The following is a 15016-nucleotide window of genomic DNA, read 5'->3' as shown; positions in this document are numbered from 1 at the left end:
GTGGTTTGGCATGGTCGGGACGTGCCGAGGCGCAGGTCTGCAAGGGGAGAGGTCGGCAGGGAGCGGATCAGGTGCACCTGTCTAACGTGTTGGGGTTTTATCCCAAGAGCCTCTGCGGGGTGTCAAGCCAGGGGGCAAGGTGATCAGACTCAGTTTGGGACGATGGCTCCGGTAGGATGATGAAACACAGCCCTTCTGCCCACCGGCCTCGTGCCGTGTGGGGTGTGGTGACATGTTTGGCTCTGTGTTGGGGCTGGCTGCCTGCTCTTGGAAATGAGCACCGAGACTGTAAGGACATGCAGGGCGGTGCAGGTCCGACTCCTGCACCTGGGCTCTTGGAGAGGCCTTTCAAGGGTTAACACCGAGGAGTGCGGTGAGGATTGCTGTTTCTGCCCTAACAGGTTGTGGTGGGCTGCAGGTCCCTGAGCTGTGTCTGAGGCAGGGAGTGGTGAGTGTGGAGGCCACTGGGGAATGAGTTTGTGGTTCCTCGCGAGTCAGAAACTGCCCGTGGGCTCCAGAGGCAGAGTGGGCTGCAACTTGCGTTTGGGTCAAGGGCACAGGGCTTGTCAGTCATCACTCGTGGGTGTGGTCCAGGGGACTGGCCAAGCCTGGGTCCCTCCAGCAGCGACTGCAGAGTTCTCCTGCCGCACCGTCCCCGCCCCGCCCTCTGAAAGGACAGGAGCAGGTCTGGGGACAAGAGCCTGTGACTTAGCTGGAAACTTAATTGCTGTGTCCCTTTAAGGGGAGGCAGGCTCCTCAGAACCATGGAGAGTTCCCGGCTCCCTTCCTCAGGGCTGGCCTGGCTCCTAGCTGTGTGCCTGCTCCCAGGTCCCCTGCAGGCCTGGCTCCTAGCTGTGTGCCTGCTCCCAGGTCCCCTGCAGGCCTGGCTCCTAGCTGTGTGCCTGCTCCCAGGTCCCCGCAGGCCTGGCTCCTAGCTGTGTGCCTGCTCCCAGGTCCCCTGCAGGCCTGGCTCCTAGCTGTGTGCCTGCTCCCAGGTCCCCGCAGGCCTGACTCCTAGCTGTGTGCCTGCTCCCAGGTCCCCCGCAGGCCTGGCTCCTAGCTGTGTGCCTGCTCCCAGGTCCCCCGCAGGCCTGGCTCCTAGCTGTGTGCCTGCTCCCAGGTCCCCCGCAGGTCGGGCTCCTAGCTGTGTGCCTGCTCCCAGGTCCCCCGCAGGCCGGGCTCCTAGCTGTGTGCCTGCTCCCAGGTCCCCGCAGGCCGGGCTCCTAGCTGTGTGCCTGCTCCCAGGTCCCCCGCAGGCCTGGCTCCTAGCTGTGTGCCTGCTCCCAGGTCCCCGCAGGCCTGGCTCCTAGCTGTGTGCCTGCTCCCAGGTCCCCCGCAGGCCTGGCTCCTAGCTGTGTGCCTGCTCCCAGGTCCCCCGCAGGCCGGGCCGTGTGCCCGGAGGGGTCATGGGTCCTGGCTGCCAGGGTTGCTGCGTCTGAAGGTGGGTCCAGAGCGTGAGTCCAGGGTGAGGCCGCCTTGATCCTGCCTCTTAGCCGTGTCAGCCTCTGCACGTGCCGACTTTTACAAACTCTCAGAAATGGAAACGACAGTCCCTACCTCCCACCCTTCGTGTTCTCAACTCTAATTTGAAAACGGTGTTAAATCGAGAAGATCTATGTTAAACACTTACCACAGGGCCTCTCTCATGGGAGAAATAATTATAGCAATTAGTGCCATTATCATCACTAGTAATGACCTCTCGCCCCGAATGCCAGGGTGTGTATTTAAGACGTGGCAGTCCCCCCATCACTGACTCTGATCTTGGCGAGCAGTGACTGATGAGCAGCACGTGCCCGGCTGGCCGGCTTCGCCTCGCAGGTTCAGCGCAGACAGTGCTGCGGGGTGGCTCACGAGGCCGGAAAGGGGTGTGTGGATGCAGGTGATTAGCTGTGTCAGCTCAGCTGTATGATTGTGTGGCTCACACCCGAAAGCAAATTAATACCGAAATGTGCTGAGGGAACGGTCTCCAAAGCTCCGGCGCCATTTGGCAGCCCTGCCGTGACTCGCACCGGCTGGCTCCTCCAGCTGACCAGCCCTTCTGCGCTGCGGGCGCCGCGGTCGGTCCGCCTCGAGCGCCTGGCGCGAGTGTTTACAAGAGGGGTGATGTGCGTATTCTGAAGTCTTAATTGCACACAAGGAAACGCCCAGGGGACAGGGCCACCCAGCCGCACGGGAGAGGGGCCTGGCTGGTCTGCGGGAGCGCAGGGAGGGCTGGGCACAGCCCCTCCCGGGTGCGGGCTCTTTGAGGACCAAGTGCGGGTTTGTTTCTGCACAACTCCCACAGGGCCGGTGGGGAGGAAACACCGTGCAGTTCTACTCATAACGATGGAGACCTCCCCAGCCAGTAGATTCGTCACAAGAAGCGTCTGCTCTGGAGAAAAGTAAACTCCCGAGCACCGAGAGTGGGCTGCCGGTTGCCAGGAGCGTGGCTGTTTGCACAGGTGGTCACCTGGGGGCTGGAGGAGGAGAGGGAAACCCCAGGTTCAGCCTCGGTGAACACTCCTTGGGGGCCAGGGAGCCAGCCACACACTCCTTGACCCCACTTGGGGCCTGCACACCCTGGTTCTCAGACTGAGTCTGCAGACACTCAGTCCACAATGCAAAAGCCTCTATTCCCTCATCCTAAAAAATACAGGCCTGGTGCCTCCCGCCCCCGACCCCCAGCCCGTGAGCCTGGCAGGTGCTCAGAGCCAGGGGTGGGGCTCAGGAGAAACCTTAGGGCACGATGGGCAGAGGGGGAGGGAAGACGTGGGCAGAGAGCTGGCCTCTGTCCTGGAGCTTGGCTTCCTCAGGGCTGCTCTCAGCGTGAGCAAGGGCCAGCCTTTGCACACACCCCCCGTCCGTCAGTCACTGGCTGTGACTGTGTCTGGGGGCAAAGGGGGCTTTGTGGGTGCTTCTCCTGAGAAGAAGGGGGTGTGTCCTCCTGGCAGTGGTGGAAAGCGCTCTGTGGAGCATCCTAAGACCTGGTCCCACCCTCCCGTCCCGTGGTGCTGCGTGTGTCCGTCACGCCTTAGGCTGGGCAGGGGCTGAGCGGGTCATCTCTGAGGTCCCAAAGCACCCAGGGGCCCAAGCGCTCGGCAGGCTTTCTCTGTGCTGGTTCCTCGTAGGAAAAGGGGGTTTGGTTTCTCAAAGACAATGGAGCTGAAGGAGGGCCCTCTGCCATGGTGACCCCCGGCTCAGACGGGGGTGCCCTCGCTGAGATGTGGCCTGAGAAGGGGAAGGACACAGAGCCACCCATGTAACATGGTGACGACACGGGTCTCCCCACAGGCCTGTGAGTGCCAGCTGGGGTCAGTCCTAGCTCTGTCCCTGGCCACCTCAGGGCCTTATCTTACACATCCGCTTGATACCTCCTTGAATGGACGAGGTGGATGAGGGAACTTTCCCTCCCAGATTGTCCCAGGACCACGCGACCAATTAACAGTGCAGTGTGAAGTGTGCAACAGGAGTAACATCAGCTCAGCAAACAGACTGTGTGTGTGATCAGGTGGCGAGGTTTTGTTTGGAAGCTTCTTCTTAGGGAGAGAGCCTCTTTGGGAGGGACACTGCAGTAAGTTGCTTGTGGCAGAGCCAGGTCCCCGGGCAGTCCCGGCCACCCCGTGCGGCCTGGTTCCTGGGCAGGGAGAAGGGAGGACTAGGAGACGAGAGTGCCGGCTGACACTCGCTAGGGGGCGACACCCTTGCTGCCTGTGGATTACTTCACTCCTTGTGATGGCCCTGGAGGTGTGTTTCTGTTAAGCCCATTTTACAGATGATGCACTGAGGCCCGCCCAGGCTCACCAGTGGTGGTGCCAAGATCCAAAGCCAGGCCAAGAGTCTCCAGGTACCCCCACCCCGCGTTCAGCTGCCACATGCCACTAAGAAGAGAGAGAGCAGAGCCCATTAGAGGGTTCGTTCCCTTGGGGCCCCGGGCCCCCTGGATCTCAGCCTCAGCCCTACCCTGCTTTACCTGCATGGCTTCATCCCAACACAGCATGAATCGACCCCTGTCCGAAACACACTTGGTACTGAACAGACAGCCACAGTTTGGTGCTGTGTTAAGGAAAAACAACCCCTCATGTTGGATTAGATAGGTGTTGGATTAAAATGATTTCACTGGGCTTCTGTACAAAACTGGCCTCACTGACCAGCTCTGGGGTGGGGAGGAGAAGGCATGGTTTCCACACACACAGGTGACGTCGTGCAGGTTGGCCAGACCGCCCCATGAGCAGAGCAGGGCATGTCTCTGCTGCAGGTGGTTTCCTGCCCGAGAGTCTGTCTGGACACTGCTCGGACTCCTCCTCCCGTCCTGGGGGCCCAGCACAGCTGCGTTGTCCTTGACCGAGCTCACCTCTCGTTGAAGCGCACGGGCGAGGCGAGTGTGGAAGGGCTGCTGAACCAGCTCGTCCTGGAGCACCTGCAGCTGGCGCCTCTGCAGTGGGGTGAGTACGGCCCTCCCTTGCCTGCAGCCGCCCGGCTGTGCTCAGGTCGTCATGGGAACCTTGGGGCTGGGGCGGGGCTCACCACGCCCTGCGGGCGTCTGCATCTCACCTGGGCTCAGCACCTCACCTGGGCTCAGCACCTCAGGGGTGTCCTGTCAGCACGACCCTGTGAAAGGGCTCAGGGCCTTCGAAACAGGTGCGGGGTGCGCGTCGGGGCCCCTCGGTTCCCGGTGCGGGTTTCACAGGTTCGTGCTGTCGAGTCTGCTGTCCCTGGCGGCCATGGCCGTGTGCAGATGGGCGTGTCTTCTGTGGGGAGGGGCCGGGCGGGTCACCTCCTTTCTCAGTTCACACGGGTGCGCGCTGACAGCTCCCCGTGGGGTCGGCGTGGACGTGTGTGCTGGTACCTACCTCCGCTCCCCGCGGCGCTCAGCCCGGACCCTGGCTCCGGTGCACCTGGGGTGTTGGCCCGTCTGTGTCTTTCTGAAGAGCCGTCAGTAACGTTTTGCTGAGAAACAAGCTAAATGTAGTATTTTTGTTGACGTGAGAGGCTTTGTTATTTTATCATGGAATCTGGGGACGGAGAGGAACAACCGCGTCAGCGGCACGGACAGGCCCGTGAAGCTGCCTTGGTCCCGGTCTGCGCTCTGCTGCTGCCACGTGATGTGGCTTCCTTGGGCAAGCGGCCACGTTTCTGAGCCTGTTTCCTATTTGTAAATGAGATGCTGAGGGCGCTGGCTCCTCGTGCAGGTTTAAGAGATGCTTGGTCCTGGGAGTGGGCTCCTCTCACCCCTTGGAGGGGCCGGTGGGATCCGCACTAGGTCAGTAGACGGCTCTTTACTGATCGAATGGATGAGCCCTCCCTCAGAGTCCACGTGCTCCGGTGGGATCCGCACGGAGAGGAGGAAGCAGAGGTTCTGGAGGGTCCAGGACTGTGTGTGGAGACGGGGCGGACAGGACAGGGCCCCACGCCAGGGGCCGGGGTATCCCGGGGAGGCTGTACCTCCAGGTGGGAAGACCAGGGTGGGCGGGGGTTCAGAGCCCACTGTGCTCTCTGGCCGTCTGTCTTGAGGGCTGTTTCCAGGTGTCTCCATAGATCCAGGGTCGTGGTGACTCGGGCTGAGTCAGACGCCGCTCTGAGAGCCCACTGCGGTGCCTCCTGCATCTGGTCGCTCTTCCTCGGACACACAGTGACTGGTCTGCGCTCTCTGCTGACGCCAGTGAGTGCAGACTGGGGTCAGCTACATTTTGGAGCGGTGTCTTCAGTGCACATGACCACTAGGCAGACCTGAGCTGGGTGGTGTGCAGGCGGTGCTCGTAGGCTGAGGACGATGCCGTGTAAGAGGCGTGACCACGTGATGGCGTGTGGTGCGCCCACTGCCTTGCTTCAGAAAGTGACACGCCCTCACTTTTGGGGAGCACAACACAGTGACCAAATGCTCCACCCGGTTTGTCCACCCACCCACCCAAGTCTGTGAGGTCACCATGGTCATTCCCTTTTGGTCCATGTTACCTAAGGTCATGTGGAGCACGTGGGCTCTCTGACAGAGGGGTTCACCCATTTGTTCAGTGAAGAGCTGTGTGCTGACCTAGTCTGCACCAGGCGCTGTCCGAGCTGTGGCCCCAAACATAAGTTAAACTTGATCCCTGACTGTAAGATGCTCCCAGTCCGATGTGGGAGGGGACCCAGGTCAGTCACCAGACCGCCCACAGGGGCCTGGCGCACACTGTGGGAGCTGGTGTGTGTCTTCTGGGAGCAGGGGTGAGACACGGCCCTGGGTCCTGTGGAGAAGCCAGCGTGCGTGGGCATGGGGCTCGCTTCCCAGCCCCACGCAGGGTGCACTGTGACTGTTTACTCGACGCCTTGGGGCCCTCAGGTGGGCCCTGGTCCTTTCTGTCGTAACATTGTCCACGTGCTGTCCTCCCGGGCATGCGTGCCGCGGGGGAGGCTGACGAGACTCAGCAGTCTCGTAAAATGTCTTGTTTTTGTATCATGTTTGATTTTCCTCATTTTCAATATATGTTTCTTAAATCCTCCCGTAGTTTCTTCTGGTACTTTCCGGGGTTCATCTGTTCTAACGTTTGAATCTTTCACTCACCTGGAAGTGGTGAAGGTCTGAAGAGCGAGGCAGGGCCCATCCCCTATTTCTCTCCCAGAAGTAACTTGTCATTGTGCACAAACTGTGGAAAGTTGCAAGTACAGTAGTCAGGTTGTTTTTTCTGAACCATTTGGAGTGACTGGCCTGATGCACCATCGGCCGGGTGTTTTCATGTGTCTTTGCCGCAAACAAGGACATTCTCTCGTATCAGCACAGCGCCGCCGTCCGAGCCAGGGCGTTGGCGCCCGTCCTGCCATGTGACACCTGGCCCCTCTCAAGTTTTGCCCATTATCCCAACAGTGTCCTTTACACCTAAAAACATTGCGGTCTTGCCCGGCTGGTGTGGCTCAGGGGATTGAGCGTCGCTCCATGGACTGGGGTTCAGTTCCTGGTCAGGGCACATGCCTGGGTTTCAGGTTCGGTCCCCAATGGGGGCTGTGCAGGAGGCAGCCGATCGATGTTTCTATCTCACAACGAAGTTTCTATCTCTCTCTCCCTCCCTCTGTCTCTGGAAAATCAGTAAAAACATATTTTTAAAAAGTTTGGAAAAAAAAAGTCTCGGTGTCATTCAGAATCCCTTGTCACACCCTGTGTCCCAGTCTCTGACCTCCTCGGGTCGGGAACACCCCTCTCTTCCCTGACGCTCGCCACCCTGGTGCTCCAGACGCCCCGCCGGCCGTGTGCAGCCTGCTGCTCGGCTTGCGTTTGTGCCCGGGTCCTGGTGCCGCGTTCAGTGTGTGTCACGGGTGCCACGAGGCGGTGCTGCGTCCCCCTCGCGTGTCTCGGGCGCAGGTCCACCTGTCCCACTGTCAGCTGGTCAGGTTGACCTCTGACGACGGCGGTGTCTGCCCGTTCCCGACGACGAAGTCCCCTTTGCCCTGTGGTCAGGATTGTGTGGGAAGGTGCTTTGAAGGGTGTGATGTCCGACTCCTGTCCGTTCATTTCCACTTGAATAGGTTCATCCTCTCCCATTTTAGTCAGTGGGTTAAAATATTACTCGTTTATGTGTTTGGATGCTCAGATGGTCTTCGATTCATACGGGAGCTCCTCCCTGTTGATGTCCGGCCTCTGGACATGTCTCCGTCGTCTGGGACCACGTCCTTGCTCTCTGTCACAGGCGTCCCGGCGTCGTCTTGAACTAGCCTGACGTCACCCGTTGTTCCAACACGTCGGTTCCCTTTAGTGAAGGCCTGGGTTCAGCAGCCAGGATCCAGGGGTGAGGGATGGCCACTCCTGTTGGGGTGTTACTCCCATGCCTCCTTGGAGGACAGGCCCGGGAAACAGACATGCACTTGTACGGATACACACACACCCGGACACCTCAGCCCATCTCTGCAGTGACAGCCACGCCCTCAGGTGCCCCGCTCGCTCCATCCAGCACCACAGGTGCCGCCTTCCGTTCCTGTGCTTCCTCCTCGGCATCGAGACGTCCGCTGCCCGCGTCGGTGATGCAGCCACACGGTCGTCAGCCCCTCTGCCTGTACCAACCGCCTGCCTCCTCCGGCCCTCCCCACCCTCCAGGGTCTCAGTTGCTTACCAAGTGGCTGGCATCCCACATGGGGTGTCTCTACTGTGCCAGGCGCCCCAACACCCTCCCCAGCCCACCGCGTCTCCCAGACCCATGGGCTCAGAACTGAGCTGGGCAGGACGAAGGGCTGCCGGGCTGCGTGGCCCGTGGTACTCCCTTGTCATCTCACCTCTGCTGCTGGGCTCAGGCTCCCTCCTCGGGGCCTGGACACTGTCACCCTTCTCAGACACGCCTTCCCCGGGGCATGCCCGCCCCCTCGCTCAGCTCGCCGGGGACCGGGGCCATGCCGTGTCCACCCCTGGCCCCAGGGCCTACTCCCGACCGGACAGAGAGGGCACAAGGCACATGCCTGTCGAATGACTGGTACTAGCAAGGATTCCACACGTGTATCTATTCTGCTGTGACTGTTCAACAGGCAGAGTGGTGCTTTGAGCGGAATGAGTGCGTGAACGAGACACGATCTGCTTCCTCGAGACTCCCCAGGCGTGTGCTGCGCACGACGGAGCACTACGCAGCTGTGAGGGAGAAAGGTCTCTTGCCCTCCGAGGCGGCAGGGAGGGACCTGGAGAGTGCTGTCCTGAGTGAGACGAGCCAAGCAGAGAAAGACCAGTATCACGTGATCTCACTTATTTGTGGAATATAATGAACAAAACAAGCTGAGGGAAAAAACAGACCCAGAGACATGGAAGTGGGGAGCAGACTGACAAACCTCAGAAGAGGGGGTTAGAGGGGAGGGAGGAGATAAACCACAGAACTTATACGCATGTGTGAGTAACCAAGGACATAGACAATAATGTTGGGGGCGGGGTTGGGAGGAGGGTGTCAGTGGGGGGAAAGGGAGAAACATCTGTAACAAATGAACAAAGAATTCCCAGGCTTGTTGGGGGGAAAGGCGGTGTTCTCAGCAGACAGAACTAGCCGGGCAGGGGGCTCCCGGGGCAAGGTGCTGTTGGTCTGCAGAGGCCCCTGCTCTGCGCCCTGAAACAGCCCCTCTGACCTCCCCCTCATCCCCAGGGGGCTCTGAATTGCAGGGGTGGCTCCCTCCTCGCGCTGGCCTCCAGTTCTCTCCTCTGCTGCCACTAATCTCAGCAAAACGAGGAGCGTTTGGACGGCTGGCTGGACTGGGTGCTGAGCAGTGAGACGTAAATCCAGCCAGGTCCCCGCACCGCTCAGTTCCGCACGCGTTTCCTGCCGGGCTCACACGCGTTTCCTGCCGCGCTCACACGCGTTTCCTGCCACGCACACACGTGTGTCCTGCCAGGCTCACACGTGTTTCCTGCCGAGCTCACACGCGTTTCCTGCCGCGCTCACACGCGTTTCCTGCCAGGCTCACACGTGTGTCCTGCCAGGCTCACACGTTTCCTGCCGAGCTCACACGCGTTTCCTGCCACACTCACACGTGTTTCCTGCTGCGCTCACACGCGTTTCCTGCCGGGCGTGACCACAGGTGTTTCCTGCCAAGCTCACACGCGTTTCCTGCCAGGCTCACACGTGTGTCCTGCCAGGCTCACACATGTTTCCTGCCGAGCTCACACGCGTTTCCTGCCGCGCTCACACGCGTTTTCTGCCAGGCTCACACGTGTGTCCTGCCAGGCTCACACATGTTTCCTGCCGAGCTCACACGCGTTTCCTGCCGCGCTCACACGCGTTTCCTGCCACGCACACACGTGTTTCCTGCCAGGCTCACACGTGTTTCCTGCCAGGCTCACACGTGTTTCCTGCCGAGCACACACGTGTTTCCTGCCGAGCACACACATGTTTCCTGCCGAGCTCACACATGTTTCCTGCCAGGCTCACATGTGTTTCCTGTCCAGCTGCCGGGTGCTAGCAGCCTCCTGGTGCCGGGGCCGCAGAGGGCCAGGCCCGGTGGGGAGTGACCTGCCTCCACGCGGGCAGAGGCCTCCGGGCTGGATTCATGGGTCTCGGCAGCCTGCGGCCCGGTCATTTGCTGAGCCCTCACTTCCAGCATCGGGAAGGGGGTGGCAGGGGTCTTTCCAGAGTGGCAGGGAGGGGCAGGTGGTCGCAGCTCTGCAGGGCCTGCCGGGCACGCCCTCCGCCACCTGCTGTACCAGGCCCGTGTCCGCCGCCAGCCCTGGAGCAGGTGGGCACTCGCACTGACAGAGGTTGCGGTGGAGAGTCACAGGGCCGGTGTTGGGGTCGGTCTCTGTCTGGTGCCAACTGCATGGTGTGGCTTAGGTCACGCTGTCCCGGGTGTTTTCTGTCCCTTAACTGTAAAGTGAATTCAAGGTCTCTGACGTGTTGGAAAGCAGGCGATAGGGCGCTCAGTCTTCCTCCAGTTTCCAGTTGTGCCTCCACCAGGTAAACAAAGGGAGGGGCCCGGCCCTCCCGCCTTGCGGGGAGGTCTCTGGGTTCCGCAGCCTTCCCCACACGCCGCTGCAGGACCCGAGGGCAACAGGCCTCGTGCTGGAGGGAGCGTGACTGGCGGGTCTGCAGGTGGTCAGCGGGCTCCTGTGCAGTGCCCAGAGCTCTGGCCTCCCTGGGCTGCCTCGTCCAGGGCAGCGCAGAAGGTCCTCGGGCGGCAGCCGAGCACACGGAGCCTTGGGCACGCAGGGGCGAGGCCTCTGGCAGGGCGCTCACTCCAGGAGAGGGACGGCCACGCCGCCACAGCCAGCCACCTCCCTCCGGGCACTGCCACTCTGCGCGCCATCCAACCAGCTCCTGTGGCGTCTGCTCAGAGAAGATGAGCCACATGATCTTTCGTCGGTATCTCTGGACGCGTCCTGCCGACACAGGCACAGGGCTGGGCCTCCCGGGCTGCCTGGCCCGCTGTGCAGCTGAGCAGACTGGCCCACAGTCAGGCCGCCCAGCTGCATCTCCCTCCAGGTGGCATCGCTCGCGGCACGTGTGCCAGCGTCCCCGCCCCTGCCCGGAGCCGGCAGTCATGAGAGGGTTTCAGATCCGGACACAGAGGCCCTGGCTTTTGGTCACGGGTCTGAGTGACCCCCGGTGATGGTCTTCGCAGCTGGGCTGCGCCCCGAGTGAGGTGTCATGTGCGGGGCCCTGACAGCAAGACATGCTCAAGGCGAGAGCCCATGGGAGTGTGGGCGTGGCTGGTCCCCCGAGCTCACCTTGTCACACGGGGTCCTGTGTTGGGACCAGCCCCACCCACGTCCTTCTGCACGCTGGCTCCCCGGGCCACCGTTAGGCGGGAAGGTGCTGGCCTCGCGTGCCTCACTCACTTCCGTGTCGTACGCGCTGCGCTGGAACATGCTGAGTCAGCAGAGCGATGCCGAGGGCGTGTTTGAAGCCGAGCTGATGGCTCAGTGAGGGAACCGGTCTGGAGGTGCACTGGGCAGCGTAGGGGAGACCTTCCCGTCTGAGGAGCTGACGTAGGAACAGTCTGGAGGTACACTGGGCAGCGTAGGGGAGACCTTCCTGTCTGAGGAGCTGACGCAGGAACAGTCTGGAGGTGCACTGGGCAGCGTAGGGGAGACCTTCCCGTCTGAGGAGCTGACGCAGGAACAGTCTGGAGGTGCACTGGGCAGCGTAGGGGAGACCTCCCGTCTGAGGAGCTGACGCAGGAACAGTCTAGAGGTGCACTGGGCAGCGTAGGGGAGACCTTCCCGTCTGAGGAGCTGACGCAGGAACAGTCTGGAGGTGCACTGGGCAGCGTAGGGGAGACCTTCCCGTCTGAGGAGCTGACGCAGGAACGGTCTGGAGGTGCACTGGGCAGCGTAGGGGAGACCTTCCCGTCTGAGGAGCTGACGCAGGAACGGTCTGGAGGTGCACTGGCCCAGCATAGGGGAGAGCTTCCCGTCTGAGGAGCTGATGCAGGAACGGTCTGGAGGTGCACTGGCCAGCATAGGGGAGAGCTTCCCGTCTGAGGAGCTGACGCAGGAACAGTCTGGAGGTGCACTGGGCAGCGTAGGGGAGACCTTCCCGTCTGAGGAGCTGACGCAGGAACAGTCTGGAGGTGCACTGGGCAGCGTAGGGGAGACCTTCCCGTCTGAGGAGCTGACGCAGGAACGGTCTGGAGGTGCACTGGCCCAGCATAGGGGAGACCTCCCGTCTGAGGAGCTGACGCAGGAACGGTCTGGAGGTGCACTGGGCAGCGTAGGGGAGAGCTTCCCGTCTGAGGAGCTGATGCAGGAACGGTCTGGAGGTGCACTGGGCAGCGTAGGGGAGAGCTTCCCGTCTGAGGAGCTGACGCAGGAACAGTCTGGAGGTGCACTGGCCAGCATAGGGGAGACCTTCCCGTCTGAGGAGCTGACGCAGGAACAGTCTGGAGGTGCACTGGGTCAGTGTAGGGGAGACCTTCCCGTCTGAGGAGCTGACGCAGGAATGGTCTGGAGGTGCACTGGGCAGCGTAGGGGAGACCTTCCCGTCTGAGGAGCTGATGCAGGAACGGTCTGGAGGTGCACTGGGCAGCGTAGGGGAGACCTTCCCGTCTGAGGAGCTGACGCAGGAACAGTCTGGAGGTGCACTGGCCCAGCATAGGGGAGACCTTCCCGTCTGAGGAGCTGACGCAGGAACAGTCTGGAGGTGCACTGGCCAGCATAGGGGAGAGCTTCCCGTCTGAGGAGCTGACGCAGGAACGGTCTGGAGGTGCACTGGGCAGCGTAGGGGAGAGCTTCCCGTCTGAGGAGCTGACGCAGGAGGTGATCTTGGAGGCCTGTCCTCTGGTCGGGATGCAGACCTTGAGCCTGACAGGGCAACTTCAGAGACTCAGCCTCCTGACCTTTGTCAGGCAGCTGCTGACAGCGACCTTCTCCCCAAGGCCCTTTGCTGGTGATTCGTCACTGGAGGCTCAACCCCGTCCCACCGCTGGAAAACACCAGCCGAGGACCCGCCGCTCTTGGAGACGGGCTTCACAGAGGACGGCCCTGAGCTGGGCACAAGTGCAGATCCTGGAGGGACAGGAAAGTGCTGGGCATCGCCCGCGCGTTGGGAGGGCTGGGGCCGAGTGCCTGGGCCCTCCCCGCCGAGCCCTTGGGCCAGGACTTCCCGTGCAGAACCTCCGTCTGATCTGAAGGATCCACAGTCCCAACTTCAAGGCCGTGGGGAAGTCCAGTGGCACAAAGGGCCACGGCCTCCGCTGAGACGAGCCGCTGGCGGGCGCTGTGTCCACACTGCTCTCCGTGTGGATGGACCTCGGGCGCGGGCCTGGCGTGGAGTCTCAGGCCCCCACATGCCGCACAGGAGTGCCCGCTGGCTCCCGGCTCCTGGGCCAGGGCCTGCCTTGTCGTCACACATTGGCTGCCACGCTTGTGGTCCCCGTGAGGAGGGTGTGGGCTGCCCACTGGGTCATTGCGCACTCCCAGCGGGGGGCGGGGGCCTAGCCCTGGGCCAGTGTGTCCTTGCTGAGCTGTGTGTGCCAGGCCCGGGCTGTGTTGGGGAGAGCACCCCCCAGCCCCCTGGGTGCGCTCACCCTCCAGCGGCACACAGCTGTGTGCACCATTCGGGGGCTTGTTTTCTTGGGGATCAGATTCAAAGGGTTTTCTGGCCCCAAAGGGGTGGGGGTCACCCTGTTGGAGGCGTCCACGGGCAGTGTCCCCCTCCACTTCTTTGCTCCATCTGGACAAACATCAGTCATCCTTTAAGGCGCAGCTCGGCCGTCACCCCAAGCTGGCTGTCGACCTCAGCGGCCCCTCCGCCGTGCTCCCACAGATCCAGATCCCTGCTCCTGGCTCTTCCCGCATACGTGTCACCATGTCCTCTGGGGTCCAGGCCCTGGCGGGGCTCTGCTCTGTCCCGTGCACCGTGCTGGCTGCGTGGGCAGCGCTGGCATCTGTCCACGCCGGTGTGTAAGGGTGAGGCTGCAGGCAGAGCCTCTCCACTTGGGCAGCCTCGCTCGCGCGTGGCCGCCCCTCCACCGGACGCAGAGCCTGCCGCTGTCACTGGAAGGGAGACGCGTGTCCCTGCTTGGGAGCCTGTGGCATGCATCACCCACATGCCTTTTCTGTTTCGGGAGCTTGGACTTTGCTCTCAGGAATGCGGTGCCTAGTGAGCGGTGGGAGCCCCTTTAGCTGCACGTCTCTGTGGGTCGTTAGGACAGTGCACACAGGGATCGCTGCTTCTGGAGATGGAGACAGGCTGGGCTGGGCCATGGGGAAGGGCAGCGAGGCTGGCCCTGTGGGCGAGCTGGGCCTCAGGGATCCATCGGGGGCACAGCCACAGGGGCACCTGGACTGCCAGCCTCAGCAGCTCAGGTGACGTCAATGCCACTTCCTGTGGCTGGGCGAGGCGCTGGGGGAGGGGCAGGGAGCGGAGGGGCCTGCGTTGCAGCCTGGGAAGTCCCAGGCCCCTGGGCTTGGCGTGGGCGGCTCAGGAGGAGACAGTGGGACGCCTGGGTGCACTGTCCAGGCTGCCAGGAGCGGCCATGGAAGAGGCAGCATGGGAGAGTGGGCGGGGCCAGGGGCCAGGGGTCGCATTTCAACAGGCAGAGACTGGGGCAAAGCTTCCACCTGGAGACTGTGGGCTGAGCGGAGTCCCGGAGGAGGGCCTGCAGGGTGGGGGCCGCGTGTGGAACATCTGTGGGTGCACACAGGGTGCCCTGCCTCGGCAGACCTGGTCTCTGCCTCGCTACTGGCTCTGGTCTCGTGAAACTGTTGTCGCTTCAAGTGGGCAGTGCACTCTGCTCCGTGCTCAGGCTCAGTGAGGACAGGAGGGCTGACCGTGAGAGTGGGCACTGCACTCTGCTCCGTGCTCAGGCTCAGCGGGGAGGACAGGAGGGCTGACCGTGAGCGTGGACAGTGCACTCTGCTCCGTGCTCAGGCTCAGCGGTGAGGACAGGAGGGCTGACCGTGAGAGTGGGCACTGCACTCTGCTCCGTGCTCAGGCTCAGTGGTGAGGACAGGAGGGCTGACCGTGAGAGTGGACAGTGCACTGTGCTGCGTGCTCAGGCTCAGCGGGGAGGACAGGAGGGCTGACCGTGAACGTGGACAGTGCACTCTGCTCCGTGCTCAGGCTCAGCGGGGAGGACAGGAGGGCTGACCGTGAGAGTGGGCACT

General features: G+C 62.2%; 1 protein-coding gene across 3 annotated transcripts in view; it reads left to right on the top strand.

Annotated features, from left to right (window-relative positions):
- TRAPPC9 (trafficking protein particle complex 9) overlaps positions 1-15016 on the top strand; it is a 269592-nt gene that overhangs the window by 207494 nt on the left and 47082 nt on the right. For all 3 annotated transcript variants that reach the window (XM_036263854.1, XM_036263852.1, XM_036263853.1), the window contains one exon: positions 4331-4421. In XM_036263854.1, the coding sequence (XP_036119747.1) occupies positions 4331-4421 (91 nt within the window). The remainder of the gene's footprint in view (positions 1-4330; positions 4422-15016) is intronic.

This window comes from Molossus molossus, unplaced genomic scaffold (assembly GCF_014108415.1).
Source record: "Molossus molossus isolate mMolMol1 unplaced genomic scaffold, mMolMol1.p scaffold_m16_p_16, whole genome shotgun sequence".
Taxonomy (NCBI): Eukaryota; Metazoa; Chordata; class Mammalia; order Chiroptera; family Molossidae; genus Molossus; species Molossus molossus.
The sequence above is the reverse complement of the archived record's forward strand: the minus strand, read 5'-3'. Positions and strand labels throughout refer to the sequence as shown.